Here is a 22,293-nt window from a genome sequence, read left to right on the forward strand (position 1 = left end):
GAAAAATGATGAAATGCGAGTTTATTGATTGGTGTGTCTAAAATAAAATAATTAGTCGATACAATATATCAAAGTTATTATGTTAGTAAGAGAGGGTGCTGAGGATGGTTTAAATTATGAAAAATGATTGTCGAAATTCGTAACATATGCCAGAATTATGAAAAATGATAATATGTGATTTAATGCATTAGTGTATTTGCAATGAAATAATCAGACCAGACAATATATCCAAGGGGGGGGGGGGAGACGATGATGTCAGTTAAAATGATAAAAATGATTGTCGAAATTAGTTACATATCCAAGAATTATAAAAGAATTATGAAGTGTGAGTTGATTGGTGTGTTGTAATGAAAACATCAGCCCAGACAATATATCAAAGTTCTTATTTTAGTTAGGGGAGAAGCTATAAGGTGTGTTTAACTTATGAAAAATTATTGTTGAAATTAGTAACATATCCAAGAATTATGAAAAATGTGAAATGTGACTTAATTGATTGGTATGTATGCAATGAAATAAATCAGCCTAGACAATAGATCAAAGTTATTATTTTATTAAGGAGGGGGCGATAATGTGGGTACAAATTTAATAACATATCCAAGAATTATGAAAAATGATGAAATATTAGTTAATTGATTGTTTTTTTTGTAATGAAATAAGCAGCCCAGCAAATATATTAAAGTTATTATTTTAGTAAGGTTGGGCGTTAATGTTGGTTAAAAAATATTGTCGAAATTAGTAACATATCCAAGAATAATGAAAACTGATGAAATGTGAGTTAATTGATTGATGTGTTTGTAATGAAATGATCAGCCAAGACAATATATTAAAGTTATTATTTTAGTAAGCTGTGTGATATGGTGAGTTTAAATGATGAAAAATTATTGTCGAAATTAGTACCATATCCAAGAATTATGAAAAGTTAATTGATAGTTGTGCTTTTTAATGAAATAATCAGCCGATACAATATATCAAATTTATTATTTTCGTAAGGGGAGAGGCGATAATGTGGGTTAAAATTATGAAAATTATTGTTGAACATAACGTATTCAATACTTATGAAAAATGATGAAATGTGAGTTAATTGATCGGTGTGTTTGTAATGAAATAATCAGCCCAGGAAATATATCAAAGTTATTATTTTAGTAAGGGAGCGATACAGTTTTAATAAAAAGGCTAGAATAATATGCTTGTACCTTCATTCATGCTGAACAGAACACCCACAGAATGCCAAACAACAATATATTACATATGAAAAATGCTGCTGTGGAATTTCCACAGGTCCTGCTAGTACCTATTATTTACATTACAGGTATCGTTGGGTGGTCTTCCATCAATGAACTAATTCCTCGATTGACCTCTTCCCCGGTTTCTACATGGCGCTATGAAGTGAGAACACATGGACCAAATTTTTTTCAGATACCAGTATCCCACAAGATGTCGCTGCTAAGTACATCCATTCTTTCCAGCAGAACCGCATCACAACTGCGGTATTGTCTGAACTTGATAAGGATGCACTCATTGAATTAGGTGTGCGCATCCTCGCTGACAAGTTGGCTATTCTTAAGCTAGCCTGATCGCTCTCATCGTCACCTGCTAACTTGTCAGCCCCTAGCATTCCCTCAATGAAGGACACATCAGCTAAGGTCAAACCTCCATCTGTCGCCATTGAAATGACCAAACCACAATTCCGCAAGTTCCGAGTGGAGTGGGATATTTACAAAAAGATTACGGAACTTTCCAAGATGAACATTATCCCTCATCTATACAACTGCTGCAGTGACTGTCCAGAATGGCATCATAAACACTATGCCACAGTTTCTTGGGTTGCTGGAGGATGAACTCCTGGACATAATGGAGTCACTTGTCACAAAGAGTTCCAACCCGTCCGTCCATTGACTTGCATTTCGTTCCCTCCAGCAACACGAATACGAGTCCATTCAGGAGTATGAGATACACTTGCACACTGCTGTCATGGAATGTGCATACAGTTGGTCACACTGCAATCATGATTTGTCTGAGGACAATATCAAGGAACAATTCATCAATGGACTGTTCAATGAATCACTTCAGACTGATATCCTAGCTGAGACTACCTAACTATTGAGCCTTTACTCCATCATTAACCATGCCATTCGACCCTGTTCCACAAAATATTCTGAAGTTGGCATCCTTCATCAGAGAAGCATTCTGCTTGAGCACTTTCAACAACTCAGGCTTGTTCCCAAAGATGAATACCAAGCCTGCAAAGATCCATCTCACAGCAGATGCAAAACTATACGTGCGACACACGCCAATCCCAATACCACATCATTGGAAGGCTGCAGTAAAACAGAGCTTGGACAGGGATATATCAAGAGGTATTATCACACCTGTTCCTATTGGCACACCGATCACATGGTGTGCTCCTATGGTCGTTACAACCTAAAAGAATTGTAGCCTACGCCAAACAGTCGACCTACGACGTTTGAATTCGGTTAGTACCAGGGAAAATCATCATGTTCAACCACCGTTCCAGCTATCTGCTCAAATCCCACCGAACACATACAAATCTGTCATCGATGCTACTGATGGCTATCATGGTATCCCGCTACATGAAGACTTTCAACATCTCACATCCTTCATTACAGAATGAGGCCGGTATCATTATCTGTGACTGCCACAGTGATTCAAGGCATCCAGTGTTCATACACGCATCGATTTGACAAGGTGATTGAGTGCGTTGAGCGAAAAGTGAAAGTTGTAGATGACACGCTGTTGTATGATGACTCTATCGACACACATTTCTATGATGTGTGGGACTTCCTCACCATTCTTGCCAACAATGGTATCGTGGCTAATATCGATAAATTTCAATTTGGCAAGAAGACCATTGAGTTTGGTGGCCTTGTGATCACATCAACAGGTGTACAGCCATCCCCAAAGATATTATCATCTATTGAGAACTTTCAGACACTAACTGATGCACGGTAAACCAAATCTCCTGGGCATATGCCATCAGCTCTATTATGGAACCATTCAGGGACTTGATAAAACCAAACAAAAAGTTTTTCTGGGACGACAATCTTGACAGACTTTTTCGCCAATCCAAGAAAGTTATTGTTGATTGCGTGAGATCAGGTGTTTCTTTGTTTGATGCCAACAAAAACACATTCTTACAAACTGACTGGAGCTGCACTGGCATCAGATACCTCCTCCTGCAGCAGCATTGTTCCTGTGACGATAGCAAAAGCCTGATGTGCTGCAAGATGATTGGTAGGTTATTTTGGCAGGATCAAGATTCACGAACAGTGCGGAACAGAGATATTCTCCAACTGAAGGTGAGGCCCTGGCAATTTCATGGAGCCTCCAACACTCTCGTTTGTTCACACAGGGTTGACCTAAATTGATTGTTGCAACGGATCATAAACCGTTAGTTAGCATATTCAACAACCGTGAGCTTGACTAAATAGACACCTTACGTTTATTCTGGTTGAAAGAAAGCACTCTTGGTTGGTCATTCAAAATCATCCACGGCTCTGGCAAATGGCACATTAGTCCCGATACACTATCACGTTACCCTACAATATCAGTAGTTTCGGGACTCCATGAAAGTGTCTCCGTAAACAATTCTAGGCTGGACGAATCTGCTTGCCTAACAGCATGTGGTCTGGCTGAAATCACAAAAAACACCATCACGTTGGAAACTGTGCGTGAATTCGGACTGAAGGACCCAGTGTACCAAAACCTTATTCGACAAGTACACATAGGTTTCTCGACATCCCAAAGTGAACTCCAGGAGGAAATACGTCCATATTGGCCGATGCATTTCTGCAGATGGCATTGTTTTCCTTGACAAGCGAATTGTAATTCCCATCAAACTTCGAAAAGCAATTTTGGAACACCTACACATTGGCGATCAAGGCACTTCCTCAATGAAGTTATGGCTCACCAATCTGTTTACTGGCCAAGAATTCACCGTTCCATAACCCAGTACCATGCCAGCTGTGCGGACTGCCTTGAACACACACCATCTCAATCATCTGAACCATTGATTGTTAGTGATCCAGCTGAATATCCATTTGAGATCTGTATGGATTATTTTGGAATCAAAGGCAACCACTGTTTAGTGACTGTCGATAGGTTCAGTGGGTGGCCCATAGTTCACCACATGAAAAATTCATCCACAGGTCAGGTTCTGGTTGATGCAACAAGAGAAATTTGTTGCACATATGGAGCTCCCCAAGAGATCAGTTCTAATGGTGGTCCCCAATTTATCGCTGAGGAATTTTAGTCATTTTTGTCAGCTTGGGATATAAGGCACAGACTGTCCTCTGCCGGGTACCCCCAATCAAATGGACACCTCGAAGTGGCGGTCAAGTCAGTAAAACGCATCCTTCACGACAACATCGGCCCAAATCGTACTCTTAATTCCGACAAAGTTGTCCTTGCTCTCCTTCAATTTCGAAACACCCCAATATGTGGTGTCGGTTTGAGTCCAGCACAGATCTTACTCCATAGACAGTTGAGGGATGGAATTCCAACCAATCCAATCTACTATCAACTGTTTAAAAACGTGAATAGTTAACATCGAAACTTAACACATATCAGGAGAGGAGATACAACGTTGGCAATAAAAAAAACTTGAACATCTCAATGTTGGAACAAATGTTGTAATACAGGACAATCAGGGTCGACGTAGATGGAACAAAATGGGTTGAATCGTTGAATGCCTTTCATACAAACAATATCGGGTTAAAATCAATGGTTCAGGTCGTATAACTCTCCAGAACCGCAAATTCCTCAACACTAGCATCCACACTTATGCTCGTTTAGGACTACTGTACCCAGATGCCCCAGTCGTACCTGCAGAATCCCCGAATGAGTCCGACACCACCGTCGTCAATCCTCCAATCTTACCAAAGAACACCCCGACCAGTCCAGTTACCACTACTGCAGAGGCCACAGTGAAGCATAACAAACCGTGGGGCCATAAAGAGGTTGAGACCACACAACAACCCCGGTATCGGTGAACTATAACTGAATTATAGATGGACTGTCTACTTCCATTGGCAGGGAAGATTCAGATACTTCGTTCCTACCCTATCATTTACATTACAGGTATCGTTGGGTGGTCTTCCATTAATGGACTAATTCCTCGATTGACCTCTTCCCTGGTTTCTATGGATATTTATTCAAAAAAGACAAATAATAAGAGACAACGCATACAGGTCCGAATTCGATTAATAAAAAAAAAAATATTTAACACAGAAATTTTTCACAGTTTGAGTTTTTACAGAAAAAACAATTCTGGATCAATGCTTTGAGCGTTTGTGTATTTACTTTGCTTCGTTCTTTTTTTTTTTTTTTTTTTTTTAAGCAAGCGGCATTCTTCTTTAGTAAAAGATCTTGCCAGGTCGAGGAAACATTAAGAAAAACTGTTCCAGCAGGAAAAAAATTGTTAAGAATCTTAAAAGGAAAAATGCTAAAAAACATAGCCTAAAATAGCTAAATATAACTTTCAATATTCTTTTTTTTCTTTGAATTTATATTACAAATTAAAAATCATTTGAGCCCAAGAAACTTTTTGTTAACTTCCCTTTTGGAGAATACTCAGAAACATCTTGCTCAGTTCTCTTATATTCTTCTTTATATATATTATTTATTTATTTTATCTTTACGATAAATAACTAATACTCTAATTAAGTAACACAGACTACAAAGTTTTAGATTTTTATCTGAAAATAAGAGTTCCTTTCTTCAGAGAAAAAAAACAAAACAAAAACCAATCGCATGAATTATTATATAACTCGTGCATCAATTGAACAAGATATTTATTCAAAAAAGGCAAGTAATAAGAGACAATGCATACATATCCGCATTCGATTAATATTTAACAAAAAACTTCTCACAGTTGGAGTTTCTTACAGAAAAAAACAATTCTGAATTGGCAATTCTCTGGGAACCCATTCAAGATTTACTGAAAATATTTTTAATATTTTGTATCTCTTTCAAAATATTAAAAAAAACAAATATTGCAATATTTCAATTCTTCTTAATATTTGGACTTTCTGCCAAAATATTTAATTTTTTTTTTATCCAGATTTACTGGTAGAAATTTGTTTTTTTTTAAAATATCAACGGCTACAATAAATCAATTTTTAGATTAATCAATTCGACGTTAATAGATTTTCATTTCTTCTTGATATATCGAGTTTACTTAAAAGGAGAGAAAGATTTTAACAAAGAAAACATTTTTAAAAGAGTGGAAATGTTTCACCAGAGACTAGAAAAAAAAAAAAGCTAAACCAATACGTTCAGAAATATTTTCCAATCTGACAATATTTTTTAATTTTACTAATCGAGAAAACTTTGATGTTTACATCATGTGACCAAAATCAGCCAATGAGAAGACACCAAAAAGATTGTATGCTGAATTGAATAATCTGCCCAAAATCACACATCTCGAAAAAAAAAAAAAAAAAAATCTTAAATCTGTTAAAAAATAAATGTTACAAACTTTTCTTTTTTTTTGCTGAGACCTTCTGTTTTAAATGAAATAAGCCATTTCAAATAAATTCTGAAGAGATGAAAATATTCAAGTATTACGAAAAAATCAGTAAAGTTTGCTCAAAATATTACCCCCCCCCCAAAAAAAAACTGCAAACATTAATCAAAGTAACCGTTTGAGGGTATTCTAAATGTAATAAGCCAGTGTTTAATAGTCCTCGTGCGAGAGAGTAGGACACAAAATGTTTTAAATAATAATAGAATAACAAAGACTTTCGCTGGTGAGGACTACTATTGACCGTAATCAATTACTCAGTCCTTTTAAAATTTTCATCTCTATTTTTCTCGTTATGTACTGAATATTTGTTAATGAAACCTATAAGAAATATGTTCTTTATTAAATTTTAAAGATTTTCTATTCTGAAGAAGTTAAAAAAAATGTAATCTAAAAAAGTTATTTTAAAGTTTTTGTTAAATAAAATTCAGATTTTCTCATTATTCAGACCTGTATTACAAAGAGGGGATTGCTAAAAATGAGTTGTGGTGTGAGGAGAAATGCAAACTGAAACAGAGAGAATATTCAGACCTGTAATAATACAAAGAGGGGGTTGCAAAAATGAGTTGTGGTGTGAGGAGAAATACAAACTGAAATAGAGAGAATGAGAGTTTTAAAATATAATCTTAAAAAGATAAGATACAAGTTAGAAAAGCATTTCATCCAAGGCATGAAAATTATTAAACAAAATGTTTTTACCATAGGGCTTTAAAAATAAAGGTACAAGATTCAATTTGAAATTTATTTATCTTCAAAGTGCACTTTTATAAATTTTACAAAGTAAGGTATGAAAATTTAATTTAAATTGAATCAAAAAATTACCTTGGATTTATTTTATGTAATGTACATTTTGTTGCAATTTAAAAACATTATCTTTTATCTAGCAATTAATGATATAGATATAAAATTTTCAATTATTTTTTTTTAAAAAGTGCAACAGAATGTACATTACATAAAATAAATCCAAGGTAATTTTACAGGTTATTATCGAATTTCACATATTTTTTTTTATTCAATTGTAGAGTGGAAACACAGACTCTTTACAAAACACCCTCCCCTCGTACACATCTACGATAGCGTGATACATCTTTTGGGTTTAGTTATAGCCTGCATAATGTTTACATACACAGGCAAATAGTCATTATTTATTCATTTTCTAAATGCTCGATTAAACATTATTCACTTATTAAAAAAATAAAACAACTGGTTAGGCTATTTTTGCAGTAAAAACACGTTTCTTTTCTTCGACCTTAGTACATTTAATATTTAACACATTGCTTATTAAAAATAACATGTATGTTTACTTTTAACGTAGATATCGTTCTTGAAGACAAATATTGCTGATGCTCTCTATTATAATTCATTTTTATAAACATTGTCCAACAAAACTAAGCTATTGGTTTAATTCTATAGTAGATAAACTTCCGTTTACATTATGCAACTCATCGATGCCCACCGAACGAGTCATTTTCAGTGATTGTTTGCTTAAAGAAGTCATTTTGAGGACCGTAACATCGTATGTGAATCATGGAGCAGTAGGTTAAAGTGTTTCCCTTCTTCGCTACACCTTTTACAACTTTCGTTGCATGTTCGTTCCTGTGTTCTGCGGATAATTTTTTATTTATTTTTTTCATTTTTTTTCACATACAAGGCTTGAATTACATTTTTTCCATTGGTTTTTTAGAAACTCAAATAAGTCTAAAACAAAAATACATTGTTTCTTCCTACTTCACCATTGTCTGTTATTTAAATACACCATTCTGTTTATAATGTTTACTTTTACAGTTTACTTAGTTTGATAGTTTTTTGCCACCATAACTCCAGTCTTGCCAACAAAAATACCTTGCCCTGAACTTGACCCTGAACCATACCTTGAAAAATACCCTTAACCTTCCAGCAAATTTTGTGACAACCCATTCACCAGGCACAAAATGGGGGGGGAGGTCTATTCTGAAAGCCATTTTTAACATGAAGAGGTTAGTGGTTGGCCAACAACAAAAACAACAGCCATATTTTAAATTTTTACGCAGCGGAATGCATGCTACCACTGGGCAATGCCAGTTAATGGGTCCCGCTAATGTAAAATAAATTCTGAAACTCCTGTCCAAAAAAAAAAAAAAAAAAAGGAAAAAGAAAAATTCAACTTCGTCAACATTAGATGAGGCCATATCTCAATCTATGGCAAAGTAACACACCAAAATCAAAAATACTCTAAACCAGTCTTTTTTTTTTTTTACATAGGCATCACCACTTATCAAGACCAAGAGGCCACTCGAGGATAAGGGTGAAAGAGTGTACAGTAGAAATTGGACAATATAGTAATCGTTAGTAATGGAAATTCGGTAAATTTGTTAACATATATGGAACGGCTCATCAAGAACTTGTTTACATTAGACTTGAACACAACCATATTGTAGTCAGCTGGAAAGCAGGAAAACAGAAGACAATTCCATAGGTGTGCAGTTCTAAGAAAGAAGCTTTGCTCATGGAATCTACGTTTAGGTTTAGGCACCGATAAAGACTGGGGAAATTAGTGATAGTGTTTTCAGCTAGATGGGTGTTTCTTGTGAAAGTTTGGCAAGGGGGGGACCATAGATTGGAGCTCAGCCGAGCACTTGCCATGAAAATAATAAAGCAGAGACAAACTCGCAACATCTCTTCTGTGAGAAAGAGGTTGCAGGGAAGAGAAAAGGACATCCCCTAGGAGGCTACAAAGTCTATTTTGAACTCTATCAAGGCAGGATAAGTCCTTGCTAGCAGCTCCTGCCCAGATTTGGCAAGAGTACTCCATCCTTGGACGTACCTGGCTCTTATATAGATAGAGAATTGCATCAGCAGTGAGATATCTACTGGATCGATAGAAGGATCCCACCATTTTTTCAGCAGCCTTGGCAACGGATTTAATGTATGTGTTCCATTTAAGATTAGGAGTAAAGGTCAAGCCCAGAAGCTTGTCAAAACATGAGGCCTCCCAAAGACGAGAGCCATTCATTTCAATTGATGCCAGATGGGTATCAGAGCTTGGTTTTAGATGCATTAAAAGTAACAAAGATAGTCATCTTTGCATCTACAAATTCTTCTGATTTTTCTTCAAAGTCTAGAATTAATTTCTGTAGCAGAACTACTGGTAGCAGCTGCATTAGTACTGTCTAAAGTACCATTCACATCCGTAACTTCTTCAGAGGGAATGTCTGTTTGGTGAGAATGAGTTATTGACAGCTCCAAAGGAAACAAATGTTTGAGAGAATGTAACTGTATATTACCATCTGGTTTCTTAATATTGGCAGATGTTATACAATTATCATTGGCAACTAAAACCTAAATAACTATCTAAAGACCAATAGGATCGAGACTTGGCTGGATTTTTAATAAGCACTACATCATCCATTTTAATAATATTCTTAAAGTCAATTTAATAAAGATCACGAGATTGTTATCTCAAACTAAGTAAATACTCTTCATACCACAAGTTATGGAATTTTTTAAGTAAGAAATCTCATTTTCTAGGCTATCTGTAAGATCAGACCTTTGAGATAATTCGTTTTCGAAGAAACTATCATTAGTATTTAAAAATACAGAATTTTTATAATGAAGGTAAAGTAGGTACCTCCAATGCGCACCACAGCTTTAACCCCCTATATGTAACAGATATAACTGTAATTTAATATTATCATTCTAACTATTTTACCATTTAAAAGAAGCTTCAAATAAACTGCTAATATTTTTCGAAATTTTTTACAACATACAGAAATAATGAAAATGTGAGACTAAAATCGTGCTTACATTATTGACGCTTTAAAACAATGTTCCTATGTAGTGACGTTTTTGAAACCTTAAACATACCTATGTTTAAAAAATCTAGCAAAAATCAACTCAAGCTCAGATTTTCCTGAAATTTTCAATACTTAGTCATTTTTAAATTAACTTGCATATTATAAGTAGGCTTCATTAAATATATGAAGGAAAATATTTTTTTTAGGTGTTCTCCCCTACCTCACATTTCATATTACGAAAACTAAACAAAATAAATTTAGGTCCATAAAAATTGCAACATTTTATAAAGCTGAAGTGTTTAAATTAAAAAATAGTTTACATATATATATAAACACCGATTATTTATTTCTCTTACCCTTAAATTGTAAATAAAATTGGGCATAAAATCAATATTAATATGTTAAAAAAATCAACGCCTTTTCTCTCTAATATTTTTTGGTGCAAGTCTATAAATAGTCCACAAGTAATCTTTTTTACTATAAAAATCTGAAAAAATCTTTATAATGTACGTACTTGTCACTGCATGAAAATATCATATTCCAAAAATCACGTAAATCGATTAAGTAGTTTTTTTTTTATTTAAGAAAATCAAATATTATGAGACATTTTATCGAAGAAAAACTTCCCACCATCTTGTTTTTGAATGATACACTGCTAGTGACACCTATTGGGAATGTTGGGAATATAAGATTGGCAAGGGGGCAGACAATCGACTTTCCACACTATAGAAAAAAAACTTGGAAAAGACATTTATAAGTTTTTGAGGATGTTGAAAACGAAAATAATGTTTAAAATTCCAGCAATTTATTTTCTTAAATAAAAAAAAAAACTACTTAATCGATTTACGTGATTTTTGGAATATGACATTTTCATGCAGTGACAAGTACGTACATTATAAAGATTTTTTCAGATTTTAAAAGTAAAAAAGATTACTAGTGGACCATTTATAGACTTGCACCTATTTTTTCTCAATATTATAATTATTTGAATTAAAACAAAAAATAGAATTCTAAAAAATAATTTTAAAAATATTTAACTGATATTAAATTCCAAGATTCCGTGATTTGAAGTTTAAACATGTAATTTTTTTAATAACAGGTTTCCAATTAAAAACAAAATATTCATATAATAGATATATGACACTTGGCAATGTTAAAATCGAAAACCTAACATCGACCTCCTCCCCCCCCCAAAAAAAAAATTCGTTTTGATTTGATAAATTTAATTGAAGGAATATCAATTTTATTTTTGCACCTTTTAAAAAAAAAAAATATACAGAGGCCTCTAATTAACTATACCATGATTTACAAAGTTTATTTTGTCAACAGAGAAGACGCTAAAATTAATTTAATATGGTTAACTCTTCATTGTTGAAAAGTTTGTTTTTACTCAATTTGGTACTTCTACAGTTTATCGCCGAAAATAGAGACGTCATTTTTTTGGGGGGCACTTGTCGTCAAAATCCGAGGGAGAACTCAGTATTTTAAACTATGACTGAAACATGAAATAAATAACAAAAAAATTAAAGTAGAGAATGATTACTTCCAGAAAGAACTAATTACTATGTACCCCAACGATGTACAAACACCCCCAACCTCTCTATGATAAGAAAGGCTTGCAGAATAAACACCCCCTAATTTCAAAAGCCATTCTTAACATGGAGAGGTTGGGGGTGTTTATACTACGTTTGGGCACGTAGTAATTAGTTCTTTCTGGAAGTAATCATTATCTACTTTTTTTAAAAATGTATTTCATGTTTCGGTCATAATTTAAAATATTGATTTCTCCCTCTGATTCTGACGACAGTACCCCCCCCCCCCCCCAAAAAAAAGTGGCATCTCCATTTTCAGTGATAAACTGTAGTGTTACCCTTAATTTTGTATAATTTTAATAGTTAAATACTACCAAACATCAATAATAATAATAATAATAATAATAATAATAATAAAAAAGAATAGTTATTTACTGGCAGTCGCAAGAGTTAGATACAAGGTCTGTTTTAGATGTGAGGAAAATTCAGTTCTCCCAGAAATGGTACACTGGATTGGGAAAAAATGTTTGTCTTTAAGAATTTCAATAGTTACATTTCTATTCACATCGAGGCCAGCTTTTCATCTAACACTGGTATGGCCGCACCACCCTTCTGACTTGCCAAAATATACGATAAAACTTGATAAATTCAATGTTTACTTGTAATTATTTTTCTAATTGATCATTTTCCGTCATTTTTATTCATACTAATTTCCATATGACACACGTGGTCGTAATAATGTTTTGACTTGAAATGAGTTGTTTTAAAACATGGCTAATTTATACAGTACCCAAACAGGTTACAAATAACTTATTTGAAATAAGTAAGTAAAACAAACTATAGTTTTCTTATACTTTTTTTTTTCACTGATTTCCTAAAATCAATTTTCTTGAAAATAATTGGCACTTTTGCAGATCAGGAACATGAGACGAATGTGACTATTTTAGTTTCAAGAACGGTCGTTTGTCAGCCAAAGAACAAGGGTCAATAACTCATACTTTTTGAAAAGTTTGTGCCAAGTTTGCTCTGAAAAAAAACTTTAATTTCAATTTTTTATTAACAATATTAATATATATTTGTTTTTTTTCAATGATTTTTCATTTCAATTTGATTACTTTTTAATTTAATAAAACATTTTTTTGAATCACGGTTAATCCTACTTAGTGGAGTTTCTGTGGCGGCAGAAATTTAAAAACAATCCCTTGGAAGGGGTTTTTGAACATATGGTAAAACTTGCGGAGAACGCTCTGTTTTACGAGAGTTATAAAATGGAATGGAAATTTAAATTTTGTTCTGTTTTAATCTTTTTGTTTTAAACTTGCACATGCGCCTCCAAAAGTCGAAATTAATAGAAAGAATAAAATTCAACAATTGTACTTTTTATATATACTAGCGGGGGGGGGGGTTATCCGGGTGTTTGGAGGTGTGTGTGTGTGTTAAAAAAAAAAAAAAAAAACGTTGGCTGGGTATTTGGAGGTGTAAAAGAAAAAAAAAGTTTTTGTAGGAAGGTAAGATTGAACCCCGAAGCCTTGACGCGAAGGTGGAAACGAAAGGGGAAAAAAGCTAGTCACCTAACTATCTCGGCCACATGGGGAGAGGAATTAATAAGCGTGTTAAGCTAAGATTTATAAAGCGAAATATACAGGTGCGAGGAAGTGGTGTGATGTTTGACTTAGTTTTGCGTTGCAAGTCAGACGCCCCATCATTCGCTTTTCGAAGACGCGGCGAGCTGGTAAAAGTCGGGCAAATTAAATAGACAGGTGACCCCCATTGTTAAGTCGTAGATATTATCATTTAGACATGATATAAAAAGTTTTAAGAATGAATGAGCTGACCGAGCAGGCCTCGCCTCGGAAAAAAGCCTTTTGCAGACATACACAAAAAGTGAACATATATACATACATACACACACACACATACATACATTTTGCCTTTTATATATATATACTAGTGGGGAGTACCCGGTGTTGCCCGGGTGTTTTTGGGTGTGTGTGGTTAGACAGAGGTGGGGGGGTGTTAATGAAAACCTAAGAATAAGCAAAGTAAAAAAACCAGAAAATCGAACGTTAAAAAATCTGAAAAATGGCTTAAATAACCCTGCTTCAATAATAAAATTTAAAAAAAAAAAAAAAAAATCGAACAAAAAAAGACATCTCACACCACGATTCGAACCCAAAATGTTCAGACAATGAGGCCGTGCTCTAAGCAACTGAACTAAGACGACGTCGGCGAAATTGTGTCGCTTTTTCAAATATTTAAAGTAAATCAGGTTACGACGTCGTATAACGTATGCGTAGAAGCGAACTCGTCATGAGAGGACGGTTTTTGCTGACCCCCCCCCCCCGCCCTCCCCGTAGAAAACTACTGATTTCAGGGTGAATGAATTAACGTTTTTGGCCAATTTTTCGATATTTGTCAGGCGAAGGTTGGAAGTTTAAAATGATACCGATCTGGCGAAAATCTGTGACCCATGTGGAAAGTTTTTGCGAGACATACAAACACACACACATTTTCGCTTTTATATATATAGATAAAAAAAGGGAGATTTTTTTTTTTTTAATATAATTTTCTATAAAATTTTATGAACAAAAACGAAATAATTTAATTTTTAAACAAAAAAAGTCAATTTGGTATACCTTTTTTAGTATTTTTATTTACACAAGTCCAACTCACCGTTCACATTGGAAATGGCGACTTTTATAGATTTTAGACACCCCAACTGCCCCATGTTAAGAACAGCTTTCAGAATAGAAACACTCAACCTTGTCAGCATACCTGAAAACCTAGAAAAGTTGGCAGATTTGCCGTTTACTTGTACAAATATCCTCAAACCATGTAATTATTAAAAGGGACTCTTTATGTTCGACACCGGTATTGCTTAATGTAATGTAACATTATAAATGTTTCACAAACTTTAAATGGGTAAAATTTAATCACATGTAAGAATGTGATTAAACTCAAATTAAATTAAACACGTTGTTTAACAAATAAAAAAGGAAATAATGCAAGATGAAGTTTTAAAATGATTAAATGTGCTTTATTTTATAATTTAAAATTAAAAACATTGAACAATACAAAGTAAAATTTTGGGTACTTATTTAAGACTATTCGCCAGCAAAACCATAATATGTCGTAAGTAAACAACCATCCTTGAATGGTCAGAGGGATCCTTGTCAGTAGGGCCCCACCTATTGTTACACTTAGCTCCTGTCAACTTCCCAGTACTGTGAAGGGTCTATGTTCATTCATAGGAGCCTACAAGGTCAGTCAAGACATTATCTCGCCGCTGCCACCACGCCAGTAAATAAAGGTATATCACACGAAACTGCTTGAAGGGACGAAGAGACTATTTTCGAGCGTACAGAACGAAACTAAAAACAAAACTGAAAATGTAAACAAAAAATGGAAGAGGCAGACAACTCAAAATAACACTGTCATGCTGAGTTGTCTCTCTTGACCAATATGCGATCATAATTCAATACTGTCGTTGAATAAAAAATAATTCTAAAAACAAAAACGGTTGTGTTCTCATCGAGTAGGTTTTTTTTTTTTTTTTATTCAAGAAAATAAAATTTCACTGTTTTTCGATATGAGAAAAAACAGCTACGACAACGTAAGTAAAATGGGACGTGCACACACATATTTTTTGGTTTAAGGAACGCTCCCTGCAATGCGCTGCATACAACATTATAGTCGGTGGGCGTTGGGGTGTGTATTTCGCAATGGGGCTTCACTCGTGTACGTCAGCCACATTATATTCCAAAAAGTTTCAAGGAAAATCACTCATTGAAAAAAACAAAACAAAAAAAAAAAAAAAACATTTTGGTACTTATGTATTTTTGGTACCACGTTATTTTTAAAGTTTTTGGTACTGGTCGCGGTAAGAGTTCCCTGCCGAACACCCTAAAAAAACAATGACTTCTCCCCGCGCAGCCGCAAAGGACATGTTTTAGTTGCCATAGTAACAACTTTTTATCGACATTGTTTTACTGTTTATGAATATTGAAATAAAATACATTACTACACATTAATAATATCTCACTTTTAATCACTTTTATCGACTTTTTAAAACTTTTTTTTTTACTCTTTTTAAATAACAATGTTTGTTTATGAATATTTAAATAAAATACATTACTAAACATTTATTAATATCTTTCTTTTTTTTTACTGTTTATGTGTCAATTTTATCGACTTTTTCTTTTCTTATATTGAAATATTATATATATGAAATATTGAAATTATTCTTATATTGAAATAAAAGACATTACTACACATTTATTAATAATATCTTTTTTTTCTTTTTACTGTTTGTGTCACTTTTATCGACTTTTTCTTTTCTGTTTTAAATGACTACGTTTTACACATTTATTAATAATACCTTTTTTTTTTTTTTTTTTACTGTTTATGTCTCACTTTTATCGACTTTTTCTTTTTTAATAGCATTTTCTTAAAATGAATATTAAAATAATTTCCCAACTTTTTTCATTTCTATGTGTTTTTAGTTTTGTGTGTTGAATGAAACTTTTTTTTTTTTTTCATTACAACAATAGTTATCGACCCCGGTTCTTTGGCTGACAAACGACATCTGTCGGCGGTTCTTGAAACTAAATTACACACATTCGCTTCATGTTACTGACATGCAGAAGTGCCAATGGTGCCATAGGTGTTATTGTAAATTAACACTCTTAGCTAATTCCGTAAAATGAGATTCTACTTTTTTAGGCGAATTTGCACCCTCCCCATGTTAAGAATGGCTTTTTAAATAATAACGTTATTTCAGCACGAAAAAAACATTAAACTTTAAGCTTAGAAATACGATTTAAAATATAGCGCGGATCATAAGTGCACTAGCACCCATTTTCTTATTAATAAATGTTTAGTAATTATTTTTCTTTTAATATTCATAAACAGTAAAAACGTCATTTAAAAAGAAAATGCTATTTAAAAAAGAAAATAACATTGATTAAACGTAAGTAAATTTATTATTCTATCACCATTTTGTGGTAAGTAAATTTCAAGAACCGCCGACAGATGTCGTTTGTCAGCCAAAGAACTGGGGTCGATAACTATTGTTGTAATGAAAAAAAAAAAAAAGTTTCATTCAACACACAAAACTAAAAACACATAGAAATGAAAAAAGTTGGGAAATTATTTTAATATTCAAGAAGATATTATTAATAAATGTGTAGTAATGTCTTTTATTTCAATATTCAATATAAGAATAATTTCAATATTTCATATATATAATATTTCAATATAAGAAAAGAAAAAGTCGATAAAATTGACACATAAACAGTAAAAAAAAAAGAAAGATATTAATAAATGTTTAGTAATGTATTTTATTTCAATATTCATAAACATTAACGTTGTCATTTAAAAAGAGTAAAAAAGTTTAAAAAAGTCGACAAAAGTGATTAAAAGTGAGATATTATTAATGTGTAGTAATGTATTTTATTTCAATATTCATAAACAGTAAAACAATGTCGATAAAAAGTTGTTACTATGGCAACTAAAACATGTCCTTTGCGGCTGCGCGGGGAGAAGTCATTGTTCTTTGAGGGTGTTCGACAGGGAACTCTTACCGCGACCAGTACCAAGTTTTTTTTTTTTTTCAGGTTAAATTAAAGTTTTGCGATATCTTTTTTATTATTAAATTGTTAGGTGAAAACAGATTAGTTACAAAACACTCTCCCCTCTCCATGTTAAGAATGGCTTTCAAAATAATCACATTATTATTTCAGCGCAATACAAAAAATACATAAGTACGACAATATTATTAAAAAATTGAAATAAAATTTCGATACATGTTTATACTTTAAAATTATATTTTAATACATTTTCATACGGCGGACCTGAACGAGCTTATACCGCCTACCGTAAAATTAATTCCTTTTCACGTACGTTTTATTTTTTCTGGGGATCATCGTCGATAACAGACTTAACTTTTAGTAGGAAAATGAAAAAAAAAAAAAAAGTTTATTTGCATGACTTTTAACATGGGGGATCAAGTTTTCAATAACATACCACTAGACTTATACCCTTTATAAATTTTGGCTTTTATTGATCCGTGCTGAAATAATAACGTTATTATTTAAAAAGCCATTCTTAACATGGGGAGGGGAGGGTGTTTTGTACATATTCTGTACTTTAACCTTACAATTGAATAAAAAACATAATAAAACTGTAATTAAACTTGGAAATACGATTTAAAAAATAGCGCGGATCAGTAAGAGCATTAGCACCTAATTTTTATTTTACAGCACAGTGGACTTGACACCCCTAACACGAAACTGCGAATAAAATATAAAAATCTCGTAATTTCTCTGTTAAAAGCGGGTTATTTATTATCTTTATGGATTATACTTCCAAAATAAACTATTACAGTTGTTTTAAAAGTAATAGAATTTAAAAAAAACAAAAAAAAAACAGTAATGAATTTTCCGAACTCAATATTTTCCAATTTTTAAACTTTAAAAATCTATCAAAATTTTTCTATTGATTCTATTTTTACGATATTTTCAGGGTCAATGTGAAATTTTATGTTCTTTCCAATAAACCGAATATAATATTTTAGACAAACGTTTTTTTTTTTTTTAAATTCACGCCCCCCCCCATTTTCAAGTTTCTCTTAAAAAGTAAATAATTAATTTATGTTGAATATATATCACAAATTGAAGAGAAAAGGTCAATAAATAATATATTCAAATTTAAAACAACAAAAAAAAAAAAACCCCGTTTTTTAGAAATTTACCTGTAAAGTCCGAAGTTTAAAACCTTTTTAAAAAAAAAAAAAAAAAAAACTTTTTTTTTTTTTTTTTTTTTTTAATGAAACCTTGGTCCTTGCTCCTTTAATTGAAAAAAAAAATTAGGGCTTGAATTACATTTTTCGAGGAGTTAAGCTTGGAAAGATGGGGTGGAATTATTCACTATTTTCACGAAATTTCTGATTGGACAAGTGACACCTTAATAAGGAGAGTTCTGCTGATTGACCGCAAAGTGGAGTATCAATTTAATGGAACGTTATAATTGAAAAGTCACCCCCCATGTTGAAAGTCATTAAATAAACTAAAAACATTTCGGGTTTGTATATGCAAAGTACTGTTAAAAACCCACCGAATATATGTCAGCCTATATCACGGTAACATATATTGAGCGAGTTTCTAACCGCACGCATTTTGTATAGTTTTTTTTTTTTTTTTTATTTATAACTGCTTTTCCTAAACTTACCGTGTCAAAGAGAGAGTCGGGCGCCATTTTAAATTTTCCAATACATCGGTAAACGTATGTTTTTCGAGCTGAATAAACATGTTACATTAAATAAAAACACTAAACACATATCCAGTTAGGTAGAAAAGTAACTTCTCTTGCCTTTAATAACATTTATTTGGGGGTTGTATTACTGTACACAGATTCGACAAAGTTGTCAAGAAACAAATATATAACAAATAAATGTTATCAAAGGCAAGATAAGTTACTTTTCTACTAAACTGGATATAATTTTCGTGTTTTTATTCAATGTAACATGTTTATTCAGCTCGAAAAGCATAGTGTTTACCGATGTATTAGAAAATTCAAAATGGTGCCCGACCCCGACTCTCTCTTTAACACGGTAAGTTCGGGAAAAGGTGTTATAAATAATAAACTAGACAAAATACTGTTAGAAATTCGCTCAATATATGTTACCATGACATAAGTTGACATATATTCGGTGTTTTTTTTTTTAATAGTATTTTGTCTAGTTTATTATTTATAACACCTTTTCTCAAACTTACCGTGTTAAAGAGAGAGTCGGGCACCATTTTGAATTTTCCAATACATCGGTAAACTCTGCATGTTTTTCGAGCTGAATAAACATGTTACATTGAATAAAAACACAAAAAATATATCCAGTTTGGTAGAAAAGTAACTTATCTTGCCTTTCATAACATTTATTTGTTATATATTTGTTTTTTGACAACTTTTTCGAATACAAACCCAGTATTAATTTTACAACAGGGAGGGGGGGGGCTCTTCCAGGTCCGCCTTTTATACAATAAATGTTTTGATTTCCATATATTTTGCGTTATCGAGGAAGCTTGTTTATCTTTGAGGTTCGTTCATAGAACGGCCGATAGAGGTCGTTTCTCATTCAAAGAACAGGGGTCGATAACTCGTCTCCGTTGCTGACATGTTGATCTGCAGAAGTGCCAAATAATTTATGTCGCTAATAGTAACGTTCACCTACCCCCACTCTTTTTTTTTTTTAAATTTTTTTTATAGTCATTCATCGAAAAAACTTTCTGTGCCGGCAGAAGTTTCTTCTTTTTCCTCATCGTGGATTTCTTTGAGACATTTGGCACAGACGTGTTTATTCTCCGCACACGCGCAACACACGACGGTGTAGGCCTTTTTCACAGTCTTTCCATTGCAAGACACACACGTTTTGGCCTGCGACAATGGCTTATATTTCTTGTATTGGATCTTCCACTCGACAACCTGCTTACATGGCGCACAAAGTCCGGAGATCTCCAACGAATTGATCATTTTTTGCTTCGGGGACGCATCGTGCAGGTTGTTTCGGAAAGCACTACGATTCTGGTGCTTCGGGGGACCACGTTTCTTCACGTTACCGCGTTCAGAACTCATTTTTTTTTTTTTTTTTTTTTGCGTTGTTTTAAACTATACAAGTCACGGAAAACAATAGCAAAGCGTTGGTAAATTATTTACATCAGTTATTTTCACAAGTTTATGAAACAATCATAAATAAAGTTTTTTTTTTTTTTTAATCCGAAGGTGGAATTTGTTGACCTGACGAACACGTGGTCCGGTCTAGAGTACTTAATATATTTTTTTTTCGATTTTTTTTTATGAAATTAAAATAATTTACAGCACCATAGAAACATTTTAAATTGATTTAACCAAGAAATAAATCGTAGTAAAAATCCATATTTAAGGTAATCCTTTTTGACAATAAATGTGTATACATTTCGCCATTTGTTATTTTGTTAAAGAGTTCTATTTTTAAAGGGAGTTCACTCTCCCGACGTCTGTTGATTAAATTGAAAGGGAGGTCACTCTAAAAGATTAACTCGCACGCTTTCCCCGTTGACGAAGATTCTAGCCTTTCTTGGGAATCAGTCTGGCGAAGGTGGATAATTAAGACTGATGGTGGCCTTTCTTCTGTCGATCTAAAGTATAGTTCTGAGTAGTTTTAGGAGGTCTGTTCTCCTATGCCTTGCCCCGCCCTCTTTGAGGTGGACGTAGTTTATTGTTAACCGATCGAGGCCTCCTGATAGGGCTGGTGGAGTGGTGGTGGGGTAGGTGTATCAGAATTTTTGACACTCCTAACACGAAACTGCGAATAAAATATAAAAATCTCTTAATTTCTGTTGTTAAGTGGGTTATTTATTTTCTTTATGGATTATACTTCCAAAAACTATTAAAGTTGTTTTAAAAGTAATAGAAATATATATATTTTTTTTAAAACAGTAATGAATTTTCCGAACTCAATATTTTTCAATTTTTAAACTTTAAAAAAATCTATCAATTTTTCTATTGATTCTATTTTTACGATATTTTTAGGGTCAATGTGAAAGTTTATGTTCTTTCCAATAAACCGAATATAATATTTTAGACAAACGTTTTTTTTTTTAAATTCACGCCTCCCATTTTCAAGTTTCTATTAAAAAGTAAATAATTAATTTACTCACAAATTGAAGAGAAAAGGTCAATAAATAATATATTCAAATTTAAAACAAAGAAAAACGTAGTGTTTAGAATTTTACCTGTAAAGTTTGAAGTTTAAAACCTTTTTTTTTTTTTAAACTACGTTACTTTTTTTTTTTTAAAACCACGTTACTTTTTTTTTTTTTTTTTTTTTTTTTTTAAAATGGAACCTTGGTCCTTGTTCCTTTAATTGAAAAAAAATTAGGGCTTGAATTACATTTTTCGAGGAGTTATAAGCTTGGAAAGACAGGGGGTCGAATAATTCACGCCTCCCATTTTGAAATGTCTATTAAAAAGTAAATAATTAATTTATGTACCAAAGTCTTATATATCACAAATTGAAAAGATCAATAAATAATATATTCAAATTTAAAACAACAAAAAAAGTGTTTTTTAGAAATTTACCTGTAAAGTCCGAAGTTTAAAACCTTTTAAAAAAAAAAAAAACGTTTTTTTTTTTTTTTTTTTTTTAATGAAACCTTGGTCCTTGCTCCTTTAATTGAAAAAAAAAAAAAAAAAATAGGGCTTGAATTACATTTTTCGAGGAGTTATAAGCTTGGAAAGATGGGGTGGAATTATTCACTATTTTCACGAAATTTCTGACACACCTACTGGTGGGGTGCTTGTGCACGTATTGAACCGCGCTATTTTGAAATAGTATTTTCAAGTTAAATTAAAGTTTTACGATATTCTTTTTTATTAAGTTATTAGGTGAACGTACAAAATAGTGACAAAATACCCC

General features: G+C 32.7%; 1 protein-coding gene across 1 annotated transcript; it reads right to left on the reverse strand.

Moving 5' to 3' along the window:
• Nucleotides 1–19,183: 19,183 nt before the first annotated feature.
• LOC145242157 (uncharacterized protein C9orf85 homolog) lies at nucleotides 19,184–21,096 on the reverse strand. Its single transcript, XM_080105134.1, has one exon. The coding sequence runs from the start codon at nucleotides 20,469–20,471 to the stop codon at nucleotides 20,106–20,108; it is 366 nt and encodes a 121-aa protein (XP_079961260.1). The 5' UTR covers nucleotides 20,472–21,096; the 3' UTR covers nucleotides 19,184–20,105.
• Nucleotides 21,097–22,293: the final 1,197 nt, after the last annotated feature.

This window comes from Euprymna scolopes, chromosome 21 (genome assembly GCF_053919585.1).
Source record: "Euprymna scolopes isolate OS-2025 chromosome 21, ASM5391958v1, whole genome shotgun sequence".
Taxonomy (NCBI): domain Eukaryota; kingdom Metazoa; phylum Mollusca; class Cephalopoda; order Sepiida; family Sepiolidae; genus Euprymna; species Euprymna scolopes.

Excerpts from the sequence above, each read along its gene's own strand:
- LOC145242157 (XM_080105134.1), bottom strand. The coding sequence starts at position 20,471 with ATGAGTTCTGAACGCGGTAACGTGAAGAAACGTGGTCCCCCGAAGCAC.